The following is a 26,566-nucleotide window of genomic DNA, read 5'->3' as shown; positions in this document are numbered from 1 at the left end:
GCTTTAGAAGGAATGGAAAGAAAGCTGCCCAAACAATTATACTAAAGAGTAAACATTAATGCATGAAACCAATTATAGCTCTATTTGCCACATGAGCAAAGGGGAAATGAGTGATTTTTTGTGTGTGTCTTAATTTCTATACCTATCGCTAGGTATATTGGTGCCTGCCCCTACCCTCTGGGGGACTATGACCATGAATGAGGTTTATGGGTGAAGCGCTTTTGGGTTTTAGAAAAGACAGGGATGTAAGGCATGCTGATACTTATAAGGATTACTGGGACTCGGGGCCAAGGAACTGATGAGCAGGCTTTATAATTTAATAAATAAAATCAGCCCCACTCTTATGCTATTAGCGAATGAAACACCAATAAATGCATGAAGACTTCCTTCATTAATCTTAGCTGGGTTGCTAAGTAATGTATTTAAGAAAAGAATTTTGGCTCTGTGACTTAGCAAAGAATAATTACAAATTATATTAATATGCTGGCTTTGCACTTAAAAATCAGGGTGTACGTTTTAGGCAAAGTACTGTGTAGGTATAGCTTTATACAAACTGCTTTGAAAAGGATATGCTTTATAAAGCAAGTTCGTGTGTAAGCAGAAGCAACACGTGGAATCTAGAAGAATTTACAAACCATCATATACGAGAATTGAAGGAGTCAGTTTACTTTGACTGTAAACAAAGAACTAGTTTTACTACATATAAGCATATATAATTTCTTAAATTATCTGATCAACATTCATTCAACCAGCACTTAAGTGCACAGCAAATTTTATAACAATATTAAGCAGAAACCAATCTCTTCAACACCATTATTTACACTGAAAAAGGTATTCTTCCTTACTTCAAGATCCTTAATAGGGGTCAGTAAACTACTCCTGTAAAGGGCCAGACTGTAAATATTTGTAGCTTTCTTTTTATTCTCTGGCCGCACCACTCGGCTTGCGGGATCTTAGTTCTCCAACCAGGGACTGAACCTGGGCCCTCTGCAGTGAAAGCTCGGAGTTTTAACCACTGGACTGCCAGGGAACTCCCTTATTTTCAGCTTTCTATGCCATGCAGACTCTGTCCAGTTTACTTAACTCCACAATCACAGAAAATATGTAAACAAATGAGCATGGTTTGTTCTAATAAAATTTAATTTCTAAAATCAAGGCAGCAGGTTAGATTTGGCTCATGGGCCATAGTTTTCTGATCCTTCTCCTAAAACACACTTCTACTTCTTACCACTTTTCTCTTAGACTATAAATTTACTGAAAAGAAATATAAATTAAAGTATCAGAGCATAAGAGGAGAGGAGGATCCAAAGTATACTGGAAATTTTAAGAAACCTCTTAAGAAGTTCCCCATTTTATCCCTTCCAATTTTGCTTATAGAAAGAACAAAGGCTATACAGACAGTGGATGCTGCAATGAGATTTAGTTTTACAAAGAAAAGGTTTTTCCTTCTTTAATTTTCCAGCTCATTTTCCTAGCTGATTGTTTTCCATCCATTTCAAAAGTGTTTTTAGAGCAGAGTTGTCCAGCTTAATTTCGTTACTGCACTTGGCAGTAAACATAAACCTGATACAAGCTGATCCAATCTATATGTCCATCAACATACTTGGAGAACTATGCTTGATAATATTCTTATCACCTGGAACATTCTGTTATTCAGTATGCATTTAGCACTCTCCACTCCATGTTTTTTAGTAAACTAACTCATGTATCACACAGGGGAAGAAATAAATTGTAGTCACTTTATGTATATATGTTGGATCCATCCATCTGGGTTATAAAGCTCTTCAGGGAAGAGACTGTTTTCTCTTGCTTTAATGCCCCTCTGTAGACCTAATAAAAGCTTTTCCTCAGGTAGCATCAGTCATGCTTGCTGGTATTGTCAATGCTATGAAAGGTATCCTTGAATTTCTGTCTTCAGTTACTATCTTCCCTGTAGCTATTCCTCCTGGTCACTGGATGACACTTAAATAGTTTATTTTATATAGGGCCTGCAAACAGATAGGAAGCTCACAAAAAGGAAAACATCACAACTAAATGGGAATGTAATAGGGAACAGCAGGAGAAAATATCACCATGATATATTAGTGCCAGGAAAGCAGTCACAGCAAGAAAGCCTCCTTCTTCTGGTTTGACAGTAACATCAACTGCATGTGGAGATAATATAAACTAATAAATGGCAATATATCTTTCATTAAAAAATGAAAAAACAACCTAAGAGCTAAAACCTGACTAAAATGGTGGGTCATATATTTTATTTGCTTTAAATAACTGATGTATTATTAATTACATATAGTCTATTGCCACATCCTTCAAATAAACTATGCTATTCTTTTAAAATATGGACTTTTATTTTTCAGCTAACAAAGGAAGGGAAGGAGATGTTAAAGAAGCAGAAACTTCCAGATAAGTAAACAGAGGAGAAAATACATGTTTTTTTCTTATTCAAAGCATAGAAACTCATTAAAAGGTCATAAAACAAAAAACATGATATGACTAAAACTACCAAATTTTTTAAAGCATTGCAAAATTTAAAATAAGATGGTGGCTTTGATTATAACTGCAAGTTAAAGATAGTTGAATTTACACCCACAAGAATTTGCAACTGTAAGATATGCTTAGTTTGGACTTTGAGAATTTATTTTTAGATAGATAGATGGCTCAAACAGTTCCTCTGTAAGGAACTCAAGAAGAAGGAATTTAGGGTTACTGATATACAGAATAGTAATTCCCTTGTAATTTTCTCTCTTATCTTGATCTTCAATTTCTCTTGTAAAGCACTTCAACTATCTTCACTCCCTGGTCCCTATGTTAGTATGATTTGTTTATTACTGGCATTAGAGGGTGATGAGTTTTAAAAAACACTTGAACATCTTTAAGGGTAGTGAAGTTGGTCTGTAAAAGGAAATGCTAGAATGCTAGTTCTTTTCAAGGTAAGCCACAGTGACAGAGAAGCATTTATCCAGGAATAGAGTTGAATAAACTAGTTGAGAGTGGAAAAATATAAACCTTCTATTTGGCAAAGGAGAAGTTTAAATAGGATTAGAAGATTCCATTTCCTGGTCCAAATCTAAGGTCCCTGTTATATGCTGCCAATACTTAGGAACACAGAATGGGCCTTTACAATCAGTTTCTGTTCTGTTTGTATATACTTTGTTTAGATAGCATTTAAAATTTGCTTTATCTCCAGCAATACCACTCCTGGGTATTTATCCAAAGAAAACTAAAACATTAGTTAGAGAACGTAAGATACATGCACCCTTATGTTCACTGAAGCATTATTTACAATAGCCAAGACATGGAAGCAACCTAACTGCCCATCAAAAGACACATGGATGAAAAAGACGTAATACACACACACACACAAACACATGCACGCGCACACATGCAGACACACACACAATGGAACATTAATCAGCCATAAAAAAGAATGGAATCTTGCCATTTGTGACAACATGAATGGACCTAGAAGGGATCAATGTTATGCTAAGTGAGGTAAGTCAGACAGAGAAAGAGCAATATGTATTATTTCACTTATATGTAGAATTAAAAAAAGTTAACAAACATAACAAAACATAAACAGAGTTTTATATATAGTGAGAACAAACAGGTGTTTGCCAGAGGGGAGGGGAGGTAAGGGGAAGAAAGAAATAGGTGAGGAGATTAAGAAGTACAGATTTCCAGTTGCAAAATAAATGAGTCACAGGTATGAAATGTACAGTGTGGGGAATACAGTCAGTAACTATGTAATATCTTTGTATGGTGACTTATGGTAACTAGACTTGACTAGACTTATCGTGGTGATCAGTTTGAAATGTATAGAAACAGCAAATCACTATGTTGTGTAAAAGGAACTAACATAGTGTTGTAGGTCAATTATACTTCAAAAACAAACACACTCATAAAAAAGAGACCAGATTTGTGGTTACCAGAGGTGGGGGGGGAGGGGCAATTGGGTGAAGGCAGTCAAAAGGTACCAACTTCCAGTTATAAGATAAGTACTAGGGATGTAATATACAACATGATAAATAGAATTAACACTGGTGTATGTCATACATGAAAGTTGTTAAGAGAGGAAATCCTAAGAATCCTCATCACAAGAAAAAAAGTTATTTTCTATTCTTTAATTTTGTATCTGTATGAGATGAAGGATGTTCACTAAACTTATTGTGATAATTGCTTCATGATGCATGTAAATCAAATTATTACTCTGCACACCTTAAACTTATACAGTGCCATATGTCAACTATATTTCAATAAAACTGGAGGAAAAATAAATAAAAATTTGCCTTATCCTCAACAGGTATGCTTTTTATTTTTTGGCTGCGCAGTGTGACATGTGGTATCTTAGTTCCCTGACAAGGGATGGAACCCGCATCTCCTGCACTGGAAGCACAGAGTCTTAACCACTGGAATGCCAGGGAAGTCCCTCAATAGTTATGCTTTTTAAGGACAGTTTTAATTATGCTCCATGTTAAATGATCTTACAATGAATAAGTTATATGAATAGTTCCAAAAAAATTGCTGATAGAAGGAAAAAGAAAGGAAGGAAGAAAAGGAAGGGAAGGAAGGAAGGAAGAAAGAATAAGGGCAGGGTCAAGGAATTTGCCTCAATCATTTTTTTGTATTTTCTTCTTTTTCTTTTCCCTTTATGTAGGAGAAATACACTACTACTCAACCTCTACTATTAGAATGGCAGCCCTGGTAACTTTCAATGTAGCATGTTATGGGTATACTATTGCTCCTAAAAGAATGAGGAAGCGACATGTCCACAGGTAACTCGATCACTTTCAAAACTGTATCCACTTTTACCACTGCCTGGATGCACGCAATGACTGAATGGTACGTATTTCCTCGCAGTGGTTAAGAATTCACCTGCCAATGCAGGGCACATGGGTTTGAGCCCTGGTCCGGGAAGATCCCACATGCCGCAGAGCAACTAAGCCCATGTGCCACAACTACTGAGCCTGCGCTCTAGGGCCCACGAGCCACAACCACTGAGCCCGTGTGCTGCAACTACTGAAGCCCCCGCACCTAGAGACCATGCTCTGCAACAAAGAGAAGCCACATGAAAAGCCCGCATACCGCAACAAATAGTAGCCCCCGCTCTTCGCCACTAGAGAAAGCCTGTGCGCAGTAACAATGACCCAACGCAGCCAAAAATAAAAAATAAGTAAATAAAATAAATAAATTTAAGAAATTAATTAAAAAAAAGAATAAATATTGGGAAAGTATTAAGAATAAATACTGGGAAGCTCTCCTGGAAGAGTCTTTAAAAGTCAATCTCCTTGGATATCAGAAGGTTTTCCACTACATACAAGGTCTATTTTTATTATGAGGGCTTGTGAACTTTGTAAATTCTTTAGAGCCTAAGGTCTCATTTTTCATGGCACTGACCTTTCCCAATTACTCCACACACTGGGACATCAGAGTTACCATTAAACAAATCATTAAAAATGACAGATCAGGTCCTTACACCTGACTAAGTTAGTCCTGAGTGTAAATTGGGTGCTTGGGGACATGCACGCTCTCGTTTGGCTCACTGGGGTCATATTACTGCACTGAAGCACAGGTAATTTACTAACTGGTCAAAAATCTAAGCTGGTGGTTAAAAACTGATGGAGATTTTGGCACTACTGATAGAGTGAGTGCTCTTAATACCTGCCTTCAGAATAGCACTTTTCCAATTTGGATTGAATCAGTTTAAACAGACATTTTGTATTTATGCTTTACTTCTGCTAATATATTTGGAGAAAATGTTTCACTTAGATTAAAGAAACACTAAGGGTAAGACCATACATATGGAAAATACTCTACCTCTATTAAGAAACAAACCACACTGCCTATCTACTCAGTTTTCAAATATAAAAGAACTTGCTAAAACATTTCTTAAGCACTGTCAGCCTTAATACCCTCAATTTTTAGAAATCTATGAATATATTTGAATGGTACTATGTACAAAGCATTGTGCTGCTGAATTCATCCAAATCTTGTACTATTAATTTATTTCTTAGTTCTTGTCTTAATGAATTTGATTGGTATAGGTCAAGAGAACATAGCCAGGGTTATACCTCCTTTAGAAATGGAACTTTGATCTTCTCAAGGTCAGTAACAATGTTATATAAAATAAAATGTGTTCATAAAATACTACACACCTTGCAGGAACCAAACAGGACATATTCAAACAGGTAAAATCTGCTTTTACCTCAACACTGATTCACTTTGAAAGCAGTTTTGCAGTCTACACTTCAAACACAGAAGCTTGGCATCTCTTCTTATCAGATCATAAACAAAATGCCTGTATTATCAAAGAGTTCATTTTCTCCAGACATCTGAATTGTCTGTTAAAGAAATATTGAGTTTCTTTATATTACTCAAAATAACCCCGAGTTTAGAGTTATATTTCAGACTTGTGAGGTTAAAGCTCAAAATATCTCAGAGTTGGAATTTTTAAAAGGCAAAGGGAGGAAAAAACTAAGCTGGCCAGGGTTAGGAGAGGTGTAGCATGGCACACAACCTATTCTTGTCTGTCTTTTTATTTCTGTCCTACTCTGCTTACAACATAAGGGAAAGGATCCTTGGCAAATATGAAAAAAAAGCAGAAATTTAAAATAACTTTTTTAAACTAATTAAAGGTATTTTGGAAATAGTCCCTTGCATTCTTCAGAAGGATTAGCACCAATATTTTGTGTTGGGTAAAAAAAGAACACTACTTCTCACTTGAAATGTCTGATTACTAAATTTATTTTCATACAAATGTTAAAACTTCATGATCATGTTCCGAATTGTCTGGAATTGCAGAAGAGCCAACAGTACACCAACTATGAGAAGATTTAGAATTTTGAGCTATACTATACCTATCACATCATCTACCACCTTGTCTAGAAGAGTAACTTATTTTTTAACTTACTGCCTCTAAATGATTTTCTTTTTCTTTTTTTACTTTAAATAAGAAGTAGGAAAGTAACTATATATTTTATATCATATATGAAATATCCTACAGATTTTTTTTAAACAGAATTAGCTTTTATCTTCAGGCTTTTCATCTCAAATTCAAATACTTTTTTATTTTTAAATAGGTTTATTTATTTATTTTTGGCTGTGTTGGGTCTTTGTTGCTGCACGCAGGCTTTCTCTAGTTGTGTTGAGCGGGGGCTACTCTTTGTTGTGGTGCACGGGCTTCTCATTACAGTGGCTTCTCTTGGCACGCGAGCTTCAGTAGTTGTGGCTTGTGGGCTCTAGAGAGCAGGCTCAGTAGTTGTGGCACATGGGCTTAGCTGCTCCGTGGCATGTGGGATCCTCCTGGACCAGGGCTAGAACCCACGTCCCCTGCACTGGCAGGAGGATTCTTAACCACTGCACCACCAGGGAAGTCCCTCAAATACATCTTGATGAACTCAACTCTACACAAACAATGTCCATAGATAAGCAAACAGCAAGTTATAGTACAGAAACTTCTATTATACTGAGGTCTATTAAAAAAAATCTAAACTTACAAATGGCATAAAGTAGGTCTTTGATTCAGTCACTGAACGTTCTCCAAGTTATTCCCAACACAAAGTAGTGGAAGAGATCTGAAATTGGAGAAGGTCTATGCATTGGTTATTATCTTGACTCTGACTGAGAGGTTCCCCAGTATCTGGACAACATCAAGGACTATGTCATATGCAGGAATGTTGCTCAGGGGTCAAGCCATAAACTTTTATTCAGAGTTTCCTGGGATGACACTGGACTTGGGACTCTTCTGTGCTATGCAGCTACAGGCAATAATAATTTGTTCCTTGTCTAAGAAGAAGAAAATACTAACAGAGCTATTTTTCAAAAAACAAAAAATGTAGGAGAAATAGCTGCCTTCAGGAAAATGGAGTTAGGACGCCCTACCCCAAGTCCTCATTGCAGTGTGTTCTGGAATGAGACATTCAAGCTCTCAGCTGGCATCCTAGACTGTGGCTTATTCTATCCCTATCCATCTCTTCAAGGAACATTTTCCTTATATCTGGCAGGTAGAAAGTATTAGGGCTTGAGATAAGCAACGTATTTTCTTATAACCAAAATAATAAGATAAGATAAATAATAATAATTATAAGATAAATAATAATAAGATAAGATAAATAATAATAAATAAGATAAATAATAATAATAAGCAATCCCCCGTCATTGCTTCTTTCAAAGAAGCAATATACTATGACGGAAAAATGTGATTCATTTCCAAACATGTGTTTACAAGCAACTTTTCAGGAACATAGCTCTTTTGCTAAGGGAGGAACATCTGTATTTACAACACAGATCTGAAACACCTACATGTTTGTATGTATAACAGAGCATGTTTCTCTTGGCTGAAACAGTGTTTTATCTCCATATTCGAGCAGGAATTTATAAATAGGTCACTCTTGGTATTTTAGCCAGAAGAACATTTAGCCATGATTTTGTTTTAGGAAAAACAGTGAAGTGTAACAGCATAAAATATCACAATACTTTTCCTACTTTTGTGCATGCATACAACGTTACCATCTGAAGCCTTCTTTAATTCAGTTTCCAGTTTTTCCTTATCTTCTGCTAGTTTTTTATTTTCCGCTTCCAAAATGTGTTCTTCTTCCTTGCCATGGTTTTTCAAGAGCTATCAGAAAAGAGAGTTATAGAAAGAAGTAACATTAGATTGTAATAGCCATTCTTTCAGGAAAAGAGATGAACAATGTATTTTAAATTATTGATCTTTATTTTATTCTTTGTCCTTTTCAGTATTTTATAATTTTTTATAATGTAAACTTCTGTTAGCAGAAACTTGATATTTGGCAAACACACACAAAATTTCTTCTATGACTGAAATCTCTGAAATGAAAATAACAAGAGTTTCTAGTTGGGCTACAATTAAAATTATATTTTCAGGGACTTTCCTGGTGGCACAGTGGTTAAGAATCTGCCTGCCAATGCAGGGGACCCGGGTTCAATCTCTGGTCCAGGAAGATCCCACATGCTGCAGAGCACCTAAGCCCGTGTGCCACAACACTGAGCCTGTGCTCTAGAGCGTGCGAGCCACAACTACTGAAGCCTGTGCACTCTGGGGCCCATGTGGCACAACTACTGAAGCCCGCGCGCCTAGAGCCCGTGCACCGCAACAAAAGAAGCCACTGCAACAAGAAGTCTGTTTACCGCAACGAAGAGTAGCCCCCGCTCACTGCAACTAGAAAAAAGCCCACGCGCAGCAACGAAGACCCAAGGCAGCCAAAAAAAAATTGTATTTTCAAAGGTATTTAGATAAACAATGTCTTTTCTTTAATTGCGTGATGTTACTCTAAGGAAAAACAAATAGTTCTGGGGACAGTACTACTTGGAAAGCCATTATGTTCCAATGCAGAGCTGTCTACTCAGACTAGTTCTATATAGACGAATTCATAAGAGAAGAATATAATGGTGTCAGGATAGAGATGGGTAAGTGGAGAATAACAGGGCCATCTCTTCACCTGGACAATTCTACCTAATTTTCATTGAACAGTCTCCAAATTACTTTTATTCGGTTAATCCTTTATGACGTTCTTTATTATTTTCAAATCTATTCTGGCTTTTAAAATGTTTATGTTTGTAGCTTATCTTTTCTAGACAAGAAAAATTAAGATCTGAATAGTAAAATATTTGACTAAAATAAAAACATCATGGGGTAAAAATTTCATAATCTATATGTCTGGATGGAAATCATCGTTAATAGAATGAAGACGCCGACTTAGCAAAAAGAAATTGTAAGATGTTAAGTTACCAAGAAAGGCAAATTAGATTAATGTTTGAAAAACAGAACATGTATATACTGGCATGAGTTATTTGACCAAGTAAAAGGCAGCAATTTGATACGGAAAGCTTCTGTAGTCAGGTAAAAAAGTTAACTCAGGACAATTTAAAACAGACTGACACAGTAAAGAATTTCTACTGCAGAGTGATTCCTTTTCTAATGTAAGCTGATATATTAAACAAACAAAACAAAGTTCTACTGAGCATGCTACTACTACATGCAAATATTTTACAGTGCTATGTACTATAAGGAGTAAAAATGCAAGTATGGTCTCTGCTCTCAGGTAACTTCAATCTAGTGGAAAGGATGAGACTAGAGCATAGATACTGCAGCACAAGATCGTATACAATACTACCGTGTTATAACAGAGATTAGGCAGATCCGAAGGAGGAATTAAAGCTCGAACGAATATACTGTATAAATCCAAGAAATTTTTTTAGGAGGTAAAGGACTGAAGTACCTACTAAAACCGAAGGAGCCTCTTATCTCCAAAATTAAAAATATATATATATATATATTTTTTTTTAAGAGCAGGAACTAGGGAAAAAACCCTCCAAATCTCTACAAGTTTGTTGACCATTTCAAGTTCAAAACAATCTTAGCTGTTACTTCACTGAATTCAGTTAACACAGCCTCCAGTGATTACCCAAATTGGAAGAGAACGACTGAGTTACAGGAATGTTTACCCTGTCTGCTTGAATTATTACTGCCACTGACTTGGAAAAGTTGCATTTGGTGTCAGTCTTGTAAATAAGCTTTCATTACTGCACCTGTCAACTTGTTCAACTTTATTTTGTGTAACTTGATGCTGGAGAAAGACCAAGAGCCCTGGAATCTGAAATTCAATAGCTACCAGCTACAATAATACACATGTTCACTGTCCCACCCACCTTATCCCACCTTGGTAAGTGGCTGGGAAGAAAACAAGTAAGAAGTAAAGCTCTGTCACTGTTGTTATACTAAAGCAGTTAAATTAAAAGTTAATTGGTCTTTCATAATTATTTCATTAACTGAATATCGTAACAGAAATGCGTCCCAGGCACCATCTGCAAGTCCTTTCATAGGTTAGCATACGATTGAAGGGCACAGAACAATGTGGTTAAGAGTGTGGATCTTAGAGGCAGCCTGCTTGGATTCAATCCTTAGGTCTATCTCTTATTAGTGGAATGATCTTGGGCAAGTCGCTTAACCTTTCTGTGCCTCCATTTCTTCATCTATATAATGCAAATATTAACAGCATCAACCTCATAGCATTGTTGCAACAATTGAAAGAGTTAATACCTTACTGTGAAGCATGTGAACAACGTTAGCTATTATGTTATAAACTTGAGGCCCAGAACAAATGAGGTGACTTGCCCCAGGTCACAAGGCTAATTACTGGTAGATTTGGGACTGGCACCCAAGTCTTTTGGACTTCAGGGTAATGCACTTTCCATTAGATAATGTATCTCTGATAGAGAACGAAGAGATGTTTTAGCAATTTTATCCTTCCTCAGCTGGTATTTCAAAACCTACATGAAGTATCTTGAAGTAGAAGTCATCTTTGACATTCTGACCTATGGTTAATCAGTTACACTTTGGGCACTGACAGTATTTTTATCCAGCTTGCAAACTTTCTCCTCACTGTGTACTCGCTTTAGCCCAGTATATCTATGCACTTATGATCTAGGGCCACTGACTGGGCCACAGATATGCAGAAGCAGGGAACCAGGACAGCATGGAACCAAAGGAGAGGAGAACAAAAAAAGGGAGACACTGTGGCGGATCAAAGAATCAGTAATCATGAAATAAATTTCCTTGCAAGTTAGTAACTGGTTCTGAAAACAATCCCAAAAGAAATGCTTTGAGGAACGTGCTTTTTCTGAAGGACAAAACTAATTTAAGTACATTAATTATGGTATATATGAGAAAAATCATAGTACCAAAACTACAAAAACACTTTCCATTTTCTTGGAGTTCAAGAATAAGAGGAAAAAAGCAGTGTTCTATTAGTAGTTACAACTCACTACTTTAACATGATAGGCATGGTAAATCAAGATCGGTACATGGTAAGTCTACAAATACTGGCTGTGTGCTTTTGAGTTTAGCCACCATATATTAATAAAAGCCTTGAGGGGTTTGTTTCGTTTTTACCATTATGAAATGAGATCAAAGGATAGAAAATGAAGCAAATAATATTAAGGTACAAAATAAGGCTGACTGTGCTGCTGAAACACTACAGTGACGTATATTGCTTGTTTCTGAATACAGAAATACCGACAGCTTGATTTCCAGACCTATATTTATGACAACGGGAAAGTTACATGACATCTATGGATCAATGCTTTTTCAAAACAGAACAAAATGAAGTAAAAATATAAACCGGTGCTTATTCTCTAAAAGTTTCCTTAAAAGATGCTGGTTATAATCTACCCAAAGAGACATTTTTGAATCCTGTTTTTGTAGTAAAAATAAGGTAGACGTCATAAGTAAAACATGGGTTTCTGAATAGGTGACCGTGACACTGTAGTATCAAAAATTTTTTTTGCAATGAGTTTTGACTTATTTCATAGGTTTTAGAAAGATTTATATTGTACTATGTAACAGCTAACTCATTTAGCATTGATGAAAGGTGATGCTTATAGTTCTTTCTGTAAGAGGCTGGGCTTTAGAATTTAGGATCACAATACTTTTTACATAAATATAATTTGATGTAATATATAATTGACTGTAATTCATTAATTTATAATAGGGAGATAATCTTATTGCATTATGCTAGGAATTCTTTCTTCAAGAAAAGTTGTTTTACTTCTGAAGGTTCCACTGATTATTTTTTTCTAAGAAGCAGAATTAGGAAAACTTATGGGGCTTAAAATGAACTGAAAACACTCAAGCTATGAGATCTGACTCCTAAATTTTAAACCTAAGAAAAAAATACCCGAAGTAATTTTGTATCTTCCATTTTTCCATTCGTTCTTCTTTTTACTTAACATGGAAAACATCAGTATCTCATTTACACTCTCCCTGAGTAGCCAGGGAAAGACAGCATAGGGTTCTCAAAGAAGAATTATCAACAGCATAACCAAATTAGAAACTGAAAATATTATATGCAGTCATCAATCTATATCAACTATTTTCGTCTGCTTCCTACATAATCATCATTTAAAGAAAACAACAATAACAACAAAAAAAACCACACCAAAAAAACCAACAGGAATTCAACTGAAAGGGAAATGGAAACATAATAGAGACTTATTAGAACTTGCTTTAGGTTATAATGTAAAATTAATGGTAATGAAGGAATTAAAATTCGTATTCCCAGAATACTGTTTTCTCCTTGAATCATAGGAAGTAGGTCCAATGGCATTAATCTACTATGGAGGGAAACTGTGAGAACACACAAATTTAAAGATAATAAAATACTTCTGAAACAATAATTTTGTAGAATATTGTTATTTATGGTCATTTTCTGCTTATATATTATGAAAATGCTCTTTCTGATGCTGAAAAATAATAAACCACCCCTTGGGAATACCAATAACACTTACACCAGTTTTTAAGAAGAAAATTTAAATACCCGTTTTAGTCTTTCATTCTCTTCCATGAATTTTTTGGCAGCCTGGTTAGTATTTTCTGCTTGAACTTTAAGTACTCCTTTGTTTGACAGCTCTTTTGCCAGCTGAGTAATAAGGGTAACCAGACGTCTCAACACTCTAAGAAAATGAAAAAAATGTCAGAGTAGTGTGCAACTAATCACCAGGAACTGTGACTTTAAGTAATAATTATCCAGCGACTCCCCTTCAGGTGTGGGTGTGGTGGAGGGAGGTGATGTTTACGGAAGGAAGATATATTTTTAATTCAAGTCTTCCAGTCAAAACAAGCCTGTGTCTCATTTCTTTGGAATCTTCGTTAGAAGATTAGCATTTGGAATGCAGGTTCAGTGCTACTTATTAATTTACTTATTTTCTCTGTAGAGGCCTTTGGCCAGGACGAGAAGAAACAGAATTCCAGACAGTGTGGCAGGGCCAGTAAGAGTTTTTCCCCCTCAGCAAAAAATTTAAAGAGCATTTTGTGAGGCTGGCCAAACCTAAAAACTGCTCATTCACTTCTACTTATAGGTAACTTCCTTTGTTAGTAGTAGTAATCGTTATCTTCATTTATTCATTCAGCAGATATTTCCTCAGGAACTGCTAAGTGTTAAACACTGTGCCAGGCACTGGGGACATAGCAGGAAACAAGACAGAGGCCCTGCTCTCAGAGTTTAGGTTCTACTTGGGAAGGCAAGAATTAAAACAGTATTTAATTGCAATCACGAATGACACTTGAAAGAAAAGCATATACATTACACATTCTATGGGAGTGTACAACGGAAGACCTTCCTACTTTGGGGGAATGATGGTCAGAGGTCTCAGCTTTCCTGAGAAAGGGGCTAAAGTAGAAGTTAGCCAGGGAGAGAGGGAAGGAAAGAGTATTCTGGCAGAAGGGAAAGCTGGTGGGAAGATCCTGAAGCAGTAAGGAGCAGGGTACAAAACAGGAACTTAATAAATATTTGTTGCAAGAATGGATGAATGAATGAGCAGCGAAGGGCAGTGTGGTTGGAACGTGGTGTACACGTCAGAGCAGCAGGCGCCAGATCATGCAGGGCGTTATGGGCCTATAGAACCTACAAGCCACAATTATTATTTGTTATTTGGATCTGTCATCTGAGTTCTTTCATAAAGACGTTAGTATGCTAAATAGTACAGAAAAAAAAACAACTATAGTATAGGTAGAAAAAATGAGAAAGAGAAACACAAATCATGTTTTTAAATTGTGCTTTTTAAAAAACTTACAGCCAGAAAAATAATGAAAATCCAGTAATGTAAAGATTTCTTTGAGACCTAAAAAGTTTCATCTGTGTATGTTCATAGGCAGCAGGTCTGCTGGCTGAGCTGCTTTCAATGGCATGAGTTGAGGAATATTTTCTTACTTCTCTCACAGCATCTATCAGAGAAAAAGAGGGAATATTACTTTTGGCTTTTAAGAATATAAGGTTATTATTAAAACGGGAAGCAGTTTTAGCACAACTGACCTAACTGTTAGATAGTGGACTTTAGCTAGGGACTCTCTTTTTGTCTTTCCTCTACAATACATGGGAGGGTACCATGCTCAAAACAGATGCTCTGTAAGTGGATACTGGTAAACTTTGAATGTTAACAGTATTTTGCTTTTTTATTAGTCATCTAGGACTTACCATCACTGCACTGTCTAATCTCTAGCTACATGGCAAACTATTATCCTTTACTTTTTTTTTTGGCTGTGTTGGGTCTTTGTTGCTGCGCACGGGCTTTGTCTAGTTGTGGTGAGCGAGGACTACTCTTTGTTGCGGTGCACGGGCTTCTCATTGCGGTGGCTTCTTTTGTTGCGGAGCATGGGCTCTAGGCAGTGAGCTTCAGTGTTGTGGCACGCGGGCTCAGTAGTTGTGGCTCACGGGCTTAGTTGCTCTGCGGCATGTGGGATCTTCCCAGGCCAGGGCTCAAACCCGTGTCCCCTGCGCTGGCAGGCAGATTCTTAAACACTGTGCCACCAGGGAAGTCCACTTTGTTAGTTTTTATGACTGAAAAATATTCCATTGTACAGATATACCACATTTGGTTTATCCATTCATGAGATGATTTGGATTTTCTCCATTTTGGCTATTAAGAATAATGCTGCCATGAACATTCACGTACAACTTCTTGTACTGACATAAGTTTTCATTTCTCTTGGTATATACCTAGGAGTGGAATTGCTGGATCATATGGTAACTCTATGTTTAACTTTTTGAGGAACTGCCAAACTGTTTTCCAAAGCAGCTGTACCAGTTTACATTCCAACAAGCAGAGTATGATGGTTCCAATTTCTCCACATCTTCATCAACACTTGTTATTTTCTGTCTTTTTGATTATAACCATCCTAGTCGGTATGAAGTGCTATTTCATTGCAATGATAGTGAGTTTTCCAATTGATATTTTTATTTTCCATTTTCTTTAATTCCTTCCAGCAATGTTTCTGTAGCTTTCAGCGTTGTGATCTTGTACATCTTTTTATAAAGTTTTTTGTAAGGTTTTTAGGTTTCTTGGTATATTTATAAAAGGAATTTTCAAAAATTTCATTTTTGAATTATTGATTATAGCATAGAAATACACTTCATTTCTGTATATTGACCTTGTATTTTTTGATGCCACTATATTTCTTTGACACAGTAACTTTCTCATAGATACTTTAGGATTTTCTAAATAAACAATCATGTCATCCGCAAATGACTGTTTTACTTTTTAACTTGCAATCTTTATGCTTTCTAGTTTTTGTTGACATTATTATCCTGGTTAGAAAATCTATTACTTAATTGAATAAAAATAGTGAAAGTGAATATCCTTGCTTTGTTCCCAATCTTATGGGGCTAACTTTCAACATCTGACTAAGGATGATGCTAGCTCTAGGTTTTTGTAGATGTTCTTCATCAGAATGATGAAGTTTCCTTCTATTCCTAATTTGCTAATTAAAAAAAAAGATTCGATGTTTGTATATATTGTAAAATACCACAAGTCTAGTTAACATCCATCATCATAGTTACAGAATTTTTTTTTCTTTTCTCTTAGCAATTTTCAAATATGCAATATAGTATTACTAACTATAGTCACCATGCTGTACATTACGTCTCCATGACTTACTTATTTTATAACTGGAAGCTTGTATCTTTTGACTCCCTTTACCCATTTTGCCCACCACCCACCCCTGGCAACCACCAATCTGTTCTCTGCATCTATGAGCTTGATTTTATTTTTTTAAAGATTCCACATATGAGTGAGTTCATACAGTATTTGTCTTTATCTGTCTGAGTTATTTCACTTAGCATAATGCCCCAAGGTCCATTCATGTTGACACACTGGCAAGATTTCATTCTTTTTCATGGCTTAGTTATTTCTCAGATTGCCTCAATATAGTAAGAGCATGCCAATCACTACAAAACAAAAATAAACCAAACATAACTCATAAAAATAATTCATAATACTGTGAAGATCATTACTCATTGGCAATTAAACAGGAACAATACTCCTGGATCCATTATGCAGAAACGCTAAAGATTAAGCACTATCAAAGAATAAATATAAATAGTCATAAAAACCCATTTGTAGAATGAATTGCTTGCATAATAACGAAGAGAACATGTATGAAAAGTGGGATGGGGGCAACAATAAAGGGAGGGTGTGACAAAGTCAATTTTCTATAAGGCACACAGAGATAGTCTTTTTTTGGATCACTTGTGGACGCTTTCAAATTCCCAAGATGCATTTGTGCTGACACTAAACATATTCTCCTGGGTTTCCTACTTCCTTTCTGCCTATTCCAACGTGCTAAAACACACACAGATGCACACACACTTTTCAGTTAGTATTGGCTCTAGGAATGTTAACACCTTCTAATAATTACCTTATTAGACCAACAAGAAAAAAAATTCCAAAATAAAAGATGAATTAAGCTTGAGTAATTCAAACCTACTGGGTTTACATTACTTACACCAGTGTTGTTCTAGTGCACGAGAACACCGGACTATGTACTTTACATATGTAACTGCATTTTATCCTTCCGACACTTCAGTGAAGTACGTGTTATCCCCCTGTTCTGAGATGGAAACACTGAGGCTTCACGGATAAGGCCCTATCTGCCTGTCTTTACCATCCATGGTTAAAGCTCCTGCATTAACCATCCATGATGTTCCTATTCTCTGGGAATTAATTACTCCCTCTGCCCACAGATGTAGGCTCCAGCCAGCAGTCATGATTCTGCTCTGTGACCCTGCCCCTGGCCATAGCTTCTCAGATGAGGATTGGATACCTGGTGCTAGCTGATCAGATTTTTTCCCTTAGAATTGGAATTGGGATTCAGAAATGGCTAGTTAGGGATTTCCCTGGCGGTCCAGTGGTTAAGACTCTGCACTTCCAATGCAGGGGGCATGGGTTCCATCCCTGGTAGGGGAACTAAGATCCCACATGCCTTGCTGTGCAGCACGGACAAAAAAAAAAAAAAAAAGAAATGGCTAATTAATCCTTGCATATCGCTAGATTGACAAAACTTGGCAGCTGTATGGTACCTGTTTTCTGACGTGGGAACAGAGTATCAGAGTCTGTAGAGATGTGAAGTAGACCCAGTGAGAAATGCAGGGACACGAAAAGGACACTTCAGTTCCTAGGAGTTTGGCTTCCTTCCTTCCCTGGGCTGCTGTGGAACAACCCTGTATTTTACTTTAAGTTCCCCTTTCTTGCTCAAGTGAGCTGAAGTTCATTTCTGATATATGTAACCAAAAGAAGCTTGGCTAAAGTTCCCCTTCCTTATATGGATATGTGGCAGTTTTCAGTAGAAATTCTTGTGATAATTTTAGAGTTGGAAGGTCACAATACACTTCTAGAGATAGCAAGAGCTGCAGGGATTATTTGCTCTCTCCCTTATTTTGCAAATGGATAAACCAAACTCAGAGAGGTGAAATGCCATTCCAAAGGTCATTTAGTTAGCTGATGGCAAAGCTGGTACCTGTTTTCCTTATTGCTTTTTACTCGCTTGGTGTTATTTCTTCTATGGCTGGAGATTCAATCAGTAACATTAATAACTTACCATGAGACAAATACATTTTGAAATGAGGCATAAACCCATTCATACCCTGATACAATTACCTACTCATACCTTCTCACACCAGTTAATCCTGGTTTATAAAGAGGATTCCACCCCAGAGGTTGGTAATATGGAATGTGAGAAAACATTTTCTCATAAGACAGTGGCATACGTGGTGGTTATGGCCCCTGTAAAACCTACCTAACCCACAACACAACTCGGAGGGAATTCTGAGGGAAAATACACTCTGCAATGGGTATCAAAAACTGAAGTGCCAAGAAGCAGCTGGGTGATCTCAGACAAGTTACTTAATCTCTCTGAGCTCAGCTACTCCTTCTAAAAAACATGGTAACTATTTCGATTCATGGAATTTCCAGTTTGATAAGAACCTTAAAGGTCTACTTTTAGAGAAAAGTCTTGTCTGGACGTCACAATACCTCCACCAGCATCTGGGCAAATATAAAGGAGTTCTACCACCAAGGGACATGATCTGCACCCACGGCAAGAAGCTGAATTCACCCTGGCATCAAGAGACAGATATTTTGCTCATCAGTGATTCCTACTGAAAGACCTACAATCAAAAGGGGAAATGATGGAAAAATCTGCACGTTTTTGAGATACTGAAACCCCAACCAAGTGGAAGAAGCTAATTGCATGCTGCCCACAAGCACGTAGACCCCAGACCGGCTGGAACCAGAACGTTGATGATGCTGTCACCCGATTACCTCACCACCAACCAGTCAGAAGAATGTCCACGAGCTGATCATGCCCTCTTTGAACCATTACTATAAAACTCCTCACTACCCAATCCAGGTCAGGACGCACAGTTTTGAGGCCATTAGCGCACTGTGGCCCTCTTTGCCTGGCAAAGCAATAAAGCTATTCTTTTCCACTTCAAACAAAAAAAAGTCTACTTCTGATTTCTAATTTCTAAGGTACTTGTTATCATGAAAATTTCAAACATGCTGAAAAACTAGTACAATAAACATCCATATTCCACTATCTAGATTCAACAATTAACATTTTGCCACATTTGCTTTACTTGGTTTTTTTTAACCATTTGAAAGTAAGTTGTAACTATCATGACACTTCTGAATATTTCAGCATGCAACTCCTAAGCATAAGGACATACTCCTATGTCACAGGTGTGAAACTTTTTAGAGAAACTTTTTCTCTAAAGGCAAACAGTGAATGTTTTAGGCCACACCGTTTCTGTTTCAACTACTCCACTCTGCAGTTGTTCATGCATAGACATAAAGAAATGGGCATGGTTATATTCGAATAAAACTTTATTTACAAAAATAGGCATTTGGTCTGTGGGCTGTAGGTTGCTGACTTCTGCTTTATAATAATAACATTGTTATCACAACTGAAGTTAACAGAAATTCCCTAGGATTATCTAACAACCAGTCCATGTTCAAATTTTTGCAGTAGTCCCTAAATATCTGTGCTGTTGTTGTTTTTCAACCAGGATCCAATCAAGATTCACAGCCTGCATCTAAAACTCTTTTTGAGGTCCTAGTGATTCTACTCCTCTATCTGCCTCCCTAAGAGCTAAGCCCCTGGGTGCCTAGGACACCAAAATAACAAATGACTGTATAACTGGTAACTCTGAAAACTAGGCTATGCATCACTGCATTGAAATCTTAAAACAACAGAAAAGAGATTAAGAAGCACTGCACTCTGCTGCAATTTATGCTTGTGTGTATATAACAGTAATATCTATCAACTATTTATCAATATATCAATTATCTACTCCATACACTATCAATATACTATGTAATATAAAGTCAACTGTATACTAATGGCAACACCAACTTAATTAATTAAAAATCAATGAATACATTTAATAATAATATAAAAACTAGAGTTAAGCTTAGTCAAAGGAGGAATCTAATACTTACCTAGAAACAGAACAATCAATAGGACTATAATAGTAAGGAAAGCCTTGTTCCAGAAAGTTGCAATTTTACCCCAGACGCTAAATGAAAAAATCTTCTGCCATCTGTAAAGCAATATAATTACATCAGGTGTAAAAAATCAAAGGGACATTTTGAGATACTTTCTAAATACTGAATTAACATTTTGGCAACTGTGCAGCGAGTGAAAAGAATTACAGAAATTTAATTTTTTATGTCATACCAGAGAATTACCAATTCTTACCAATAAGAATGTCTCATGAAATAAAGAACAACCTCTTTCAAATTTAATAATAATCTGACATTTGATTATCTTCTGTCTGGTGGCTTAAATATTCTAAAGTAAAAATAACTTTTAAAGCAAATGTACATGATCAAAACCTTAAAAAGGAATTCTTATAGTAAAATATTAAATTGCTGATAGAAGTTATCACTTTATATCATAATATATATAATCAGGACAGTAACTCAGAAATAACAAAGATCTATTGTTCTAACAATTAACAACATTTCAGGAGTAAGAGGTCCGACTCTGCACTATTTATTTTAATAATGAAAAAAAAATACATGCGCTTTCAACATCTACTCCAAGTAAAAATGTTTCTCTACTTTTACCATACGGAAATTTAAAAAATCACTGAGGTATTACACATACACAGTAAAGAGCAAAAATCTTAAATATGTAGCGTGAAAGGGAATTCCCTGGCGGTTCAGTGGTTCGGACTCAGAGCTTTCACTGCTGAGGGCCTGGGTTCAATCCCTGGTTGGGGAACTAAGATCCCACAAGCAGCGCAGCGTGGCCAAAAAACAAAAAACAAACAAACAAACAAATATATAAATTTATATATGTGTATATATATTTAATATATGTATAGCTTGATGGACTTTTATGTGTGTATATACCTATGTAATTACCACCCAGATCAATATTTGAGAAAGTGAAATTTAAAAAAAAAATGAAATAGTCTAGATGGAATGAACAGTATAAGCAAAGACACAGAGGTACGAAAGCATGGATTATAAATGGCAAAGAGTGACAAAGTAATCCATCACACAACTGAAAGGGTAACAAACTTTGCACAAGGGCATTTTAAATGAGTAACACATTAACTGAATCCAGAGGAGACATACAACGGTAATAAGCACTTAAGTAAATTTCAAATTCTTACAACTTAAAAAAAAAGGTCTTACTTTATTATGTTTTGAAAACAACTCTAATAACCTTAAGTTTGGGGGAGACAGAGATTGATATCAATGCAGTTTCTTTTGCCTCTATGCTTCCATCCAAGGATACTATTCAAATTTTACATTACAAAGATTTGTATTTTAAGAAAGAGAACATAAGTGGCAATACCTTGATCTAGGTCCAAATGTAAATTCACATTTCAAGTAAATTGACAGTATAAAAGGGAACACAAAAGAGACCCCCTACACGGAACAATGAGCAGTTTATAATAAGGCTCCATTCAAGGCAAAGCTAATAATAGCTACTATATAGAGTCCTTACCATACTTCCCTTCTAAGCACTTGTACATGTTTTAGCTCATTTAATCTCCACAACCACCATATGAGGTGGATACTAGTATTACCTCCATTTTACAGATGAGGAAACTGGCCAGAGATGGTAAATAAATTGCCCAAGGGCACACAGTAACTTGCAGAGTTGGGATATAAACCCAGGCGGTCTGATCTCTGAGATGTGTCTTTAACCAGCGGGTATGTGAGAAAAAAGTGGACAGCCAAATTAAATGAAGACTGAAGACTTTTCCTTGAAGACTATGGTGATTACACATAGGAAAGGTAAAAAATGATGTGGATACACACGTTAAGGACATATTGTAAATTATCTGTGTGCATATAACATATTTTTCTTAAGTATATTTGTCCATGAGGATATATTTATATAACGTATGTACATATACACAAATCTAACAGATACTTGATCAGGATAGGAAAAAATTATATTTGGCAGGAAAAAAATCCATAATTTATGCACGATTTTGATGGAGAAGAGACCAACTGACAAAGAAAATTTTTTTGCAAATTCTTAAGCCTTATCTATAATTCAGATGTTTATAAATAACATCTTTCTCTTGAATATAGGATTCTACTGTTGCAAGTATTACCAAAAAGCTTAACAGGGTATTAGTAAGGATTTGAAACAAAATCAACAGGATAAGAGATAGGGTGATGGAACAGAAAAAGCACTAGACTGAAAGGCAGATTCTAGTCCAGAATTTGCCACAGATCAGCTAGATGACCTCAGTCAGGCCACTTTCCCATAGAATGAATGGGTTGAATAAAATCATCTCAAAGGCCGCTTCCTACATAACAATTCAATTTTTCTTTTTTAAGAAAGAAAATAGTGATGCTACAGCTGATAGACAAAAACAGAAGACTACCGGACCCTGAGTCAAGATAAAAACTTTCTTAAGTCTCTTCCGGTAGAGGAATCTTACTAAATTTCAGTGGGTTATCTCTAGGTCTCATTTATTTTCTTTTATGTGAACAAATGTCTTGCAACATTTTTATACAGGTGTATTTTATCATTCACACTATCCAGTCCTGAGGTAAAACTGAACTCCTAATAAGTGGGTTATTACAGGGGTAAAGTGAGCCAAGGCTTCGATCGAAATAGTACTGGAAGTCCTTCGAAGGTGCTTTACTAAGGAACTAATGCTAATGTATGGTTCTGATACTTTTCATATTTAGTACGTTTAATATATATTAATTCTGTGTGAGGATAAAGTGGTAAAATTGCCATTAAACGAACACTAATGAATTATGTAAGGCCAAAACTAAGAATCATTTATTGGCTTAAGTTTCCAAATGGTCATTCCACTGCCTCACCGAAACATTTCTGCATCATGCTGTGCTGTAAACAGCACTTATGCATTTACTTTTATTTAAGTTCACTGCTGTAATTCAGGGCAATAAAACGAAGGTAAAAGCTAACGACAAGACAGGTGACAAAAGTATGACCATTGCTTTATTACATCTGCAATCAAAAGAACAGAAAAGACGAGGCCCTTCCTATAGAAGAGAGGTGGAAAAGTTATTTGTACATATAATAAAACGTTTTATGTAATGTGATATTTTAATATGGTCATCATATATTACCTAATTGGTTTTTGAGTTTATTTCTGAACAGTGCCTTTTATATAAACAGCACTGAAACCTTTTTAATCTTAAGAAAACTTTTTCCGTTAACACACTAAACCGTCTAAATAGCTCATCATATATTTATTATTGTAACGCTTGGGAGGTTTCCTACCTCTGAGGAGGAATAAAAGGTAGACAGAAGATTAAAATGAGTCCTATTTCAGCATAAAGAAAAGTTGCAACTGCCGCCCATTGAAGTGTCATTTTTTTTCTTCACACCTAAATAGAGAAACATTTATTTCACCCTACCGCCTTTCCAAGAAAATTCAGTTTAAGGAAAGGCCCCCAGCGCGCGAGGTTTCCGGCCAGAAGGTTTATGGAATCAGACTTTCCCCTCAACTGGAGGCGCCCGGCAGAGACCCGGGGCGGGGAGTTGGGGGAGGGGAGGGAGCGGGTCGAGGGTGGGCCCGGAGGCCGGCGTCTGCACCTCCCCAGCGAGCCTTGCAGAACTGGCCAGGAGGCCTGAGCGGCACCGCGGAAGTGCTTTCCGTCCAGCTTCGCGGCGTCAGTAGCCTAACGCCAGCCTCTGCTAACGTCCGCGCCCGGGGGACCTCCCGCCCAGCGAACGCGCCGCGGGGCAGACCCCACCCCGCGGTCCCACCGCGGCGAGTGCGGTGCGACCCCGCGCTCCACGCCGCCTCGGGGCCCGAGGCCCCCAGACGTCCCGCCCGGCCTTACCCCACCTGAGGCCGCCTGGCTCCCCGCGCTGCTCCGCGGCCGCCGACGCGTGGGACGTCACACGCCGCAGCGGGCGGAGGGGAGCGCGCCCCGCCCCCACCCGCAGCCCCGCAGGCTCCATCTCCCAATTCCGGTCTCGGGGGCCGGTCCCAGGCGACGTGGCAGGCGTGCGAACAAGATGATTAGCAATAATTGTTTCCTAATTGGTGGTGGATTAGAGGGTCAGATCCGCTGCTTGGGTTCCCAAGTGCAACTTCTTCTGGGGAGCGGACTTAACATTTCTAATGAAGTGTGGCTTGCGTGGGAGGGGTGAGCTTAACCGACGTTCTGAAAGGGCTTGCTGGAGTCCGCGGCGAGGAGTGGCGCCGGGGCGGGAGGGTTAGATAGGGTGCTGCACACTCAGTGAACGTGGTTGAAACACTCCTTTCCTGGTTTGTATTTTACCGTAGGCACAGTTTCGTTGTCCAGAACAAGTTGGTTGTGCCGCATTTTGTTCGGAGAATGTAGGAGGATAGGTAGCGTCCAACATACACTTCGTGTGACGTTTTCTACTCTCGTCCATGCGCTGGGAAGAGGCAGTACACTTTCGGGTGATGTTTGGGGACTGACTGGAAAGAACAACGTGGGTATGGGTATATTCTTTCAATTACTTTTTTCCAGGTTTTCAAATTGCGTGAAAACACTCAAAATTTTAAAGATTTTCCCATCAATATTAACAATGTATCAGGAATGCACATAAAAGTATTCTGGAGATGATTATTTTGGGAAGATTAAACAAATGGTGAAAACAAGAGGTGGTTACTGAATATAAAAACACATTTAAATCAGTGCTTTCTCTTACCACAAGTATACTTGATTACACAGAAAAGAAAAAAAGACAACATAAATTAACCATAAGCAACTTAAAAAAAAAATCAAAGGCGTTTAGAACTCCTTGCCTTTCTACACTGGTTCCTTGAACGGCTGTGCACCTTACTTTAATAATGCTGCTGTCCTCAGAACACTGGTGTAACAGAGTTAATTTACAAACGTAAAAATCACTAAGTTTTGGCTATAGCTCCCTATTTGCTAATATATACTCATATTTAATGAAAAAGCCAGTTATCTTTAAAGATCCGTTAATTGAAAAATGAAAGCACAGAATGTGCCTTAAAAAAAAATATGGCAACATAGTGCTTATGTTAAAAAGGATTTATTTAATATTCCCAAACTGTTGAATTAAGCAGTTTTAGATAATTGTCTCCTTATAACAGTTTTTATGTTGGTAATATAGACCAATATCTTAATTACAGAACTGTTTTATCTTAACCTGAGATAAATTTTTTTTTTTTGGGGGGCTGTGTTGGGTCTTGCGGGCCTTCTCTAGTTGCAGTGAGCGGGGGCTACTCTTCGTGTGGTGCACTTGCTTCTCGTTGCAGTGGCTTCTCTTGTTGCACAGCACGGGCTCTAGGCCAGCGGGCTTCAGTAGTTGCGGCGTGTGGGCTCAGTAGCTGCGGCACGCGGGCTCTAGAGCACAGGCTCAGTAGTTGTGGTACGTGGGCTTAGTTGCTCCGCGGCATGTGGGATCTTCCTGGACCAGGGCTCGAACCCATATTCCCGGCATTGGCGGGCAGATTCTTAACCACTGTGCCACCAGGGAAGTCCCTGAGATAATTCTTGCAGTGGCACATTAACCACCAACAAAATTCTGTTAGTGACATCCCCAAACCATGGAACTTTATTTTAAAATTTTTTTTTAGTTTTTTTGGCTGTGCCACGCAGCTTCCAGGGGTCCTAGTTCCCCCACCAGGAATTGAACCTGTGCCCTTGGCAGTGAAAGCAAGGAGTCCTAAGCACTGGACCGCTAGGGAATTCCCTAAACCATGGAACTTTAAAGTTAAAATTATCATCAACTGCTGGGAAGCATAAAAATAACATTACTATTAACAGGGTATGAAAATTAGGTTTTTAAATTAAAAATAAAACCTGGTTACTGTTCTCCAGGAAATAATATTTCAAATACACAGCTGTCCCTTGGAATCTGTGGGGCACTGGTTCTAGGACTATTGTGGGTACCAAAATTTGTGGATGCTCAAGTCCCATATACAAAGTGGTCTAGCACCGAGGGCTGACTGTGTAATCATCTCCAGATTAGCTACCAAATTTTTTTATATTTAAGATGTGGGGGACAGAAATTAACATCATTTTACGTACAGGTATATTTACCAAGCTCTCAATCTTCTAAAGATTTAGAAGGCTCGAAATGTAACAAATTTAATATCATTTAAAGAATTTCATGGAATCTTAGTTTTAAATTATAGAAAACATCACATCTAATTAACTTCTATTACATACAATTTAAAGAAATACCTTGAGGTGTGTAATTCATGAATTAGGAAGTAGCAGTTTGATTTTCCAATTTGAACTTTTAATTTAAGCCCTG

The 26,566-nt window shown here is 37.3% G+C and overlaps 1 protein-coding gene across 2 annotated transcripts in view; it reads right to left on the bottom strand.

Annotated features, from left to right (window-relative positions):
* Window positions 1–24,205, bottom strand: part of BCAP29 (B cell receptor associated protein 29) — a 40,414-nt gene extending 16,209 nt beyond the window's left edge. The window contains exons 1-6 of one of the 2 annotated variants that reach the window (XM_082662282.1): window positions 24,150–24,205; window positions 23,579–23,685; window positions 20,290–20,390; window positions 14,590–14,740; window positions 13,335–13,470; window positions 8,506–8,614 (exon numbers count right to left, since the gene is read on the bottom strand). In XM_082662282.1, coding sequence (XP_082518408.1) covers window positions 8,506–8,614; window positions 13,335–13,470; window positions 14,590–14,740; window positions 20,290–20,390; window positions 23,579–23,670 — 589 coding nt within the window. In that variant the 5' untranslated portion in view covers window positions 23,671–23,685; window positions 24,150–24,205. Of the gene's footprint in view, window positions 1–8,505; window positions 8,615–13,334; window positions 13,471–14,589; window positions 14,741–20,289; window positions 20,391–23,578; window positions 23,686–24,144 lie in introns of both variants that reach the window. The other variant, XM_082662283.1, reaches the window with a different exon arrangement.
* Window positions 24,206–26,566: the final 2,361 nt, after the last annotated feature.

Source organism: Grampus griseus (genome assembly GCF_964374135.1).
Source record: "Grampus griseus genome assembly, chromosome: 9".
Lineage (NCBI taxonomy): Eukaryota > Metazoa > Chordata > Mammalia > Artiodactyla > Delphinidae > Grampus > Grampus griseus.
Note: the sequence above shows the minus strand (reverse complement) of the source record. Positions and strands in the feature narration are given on the sequence as shown.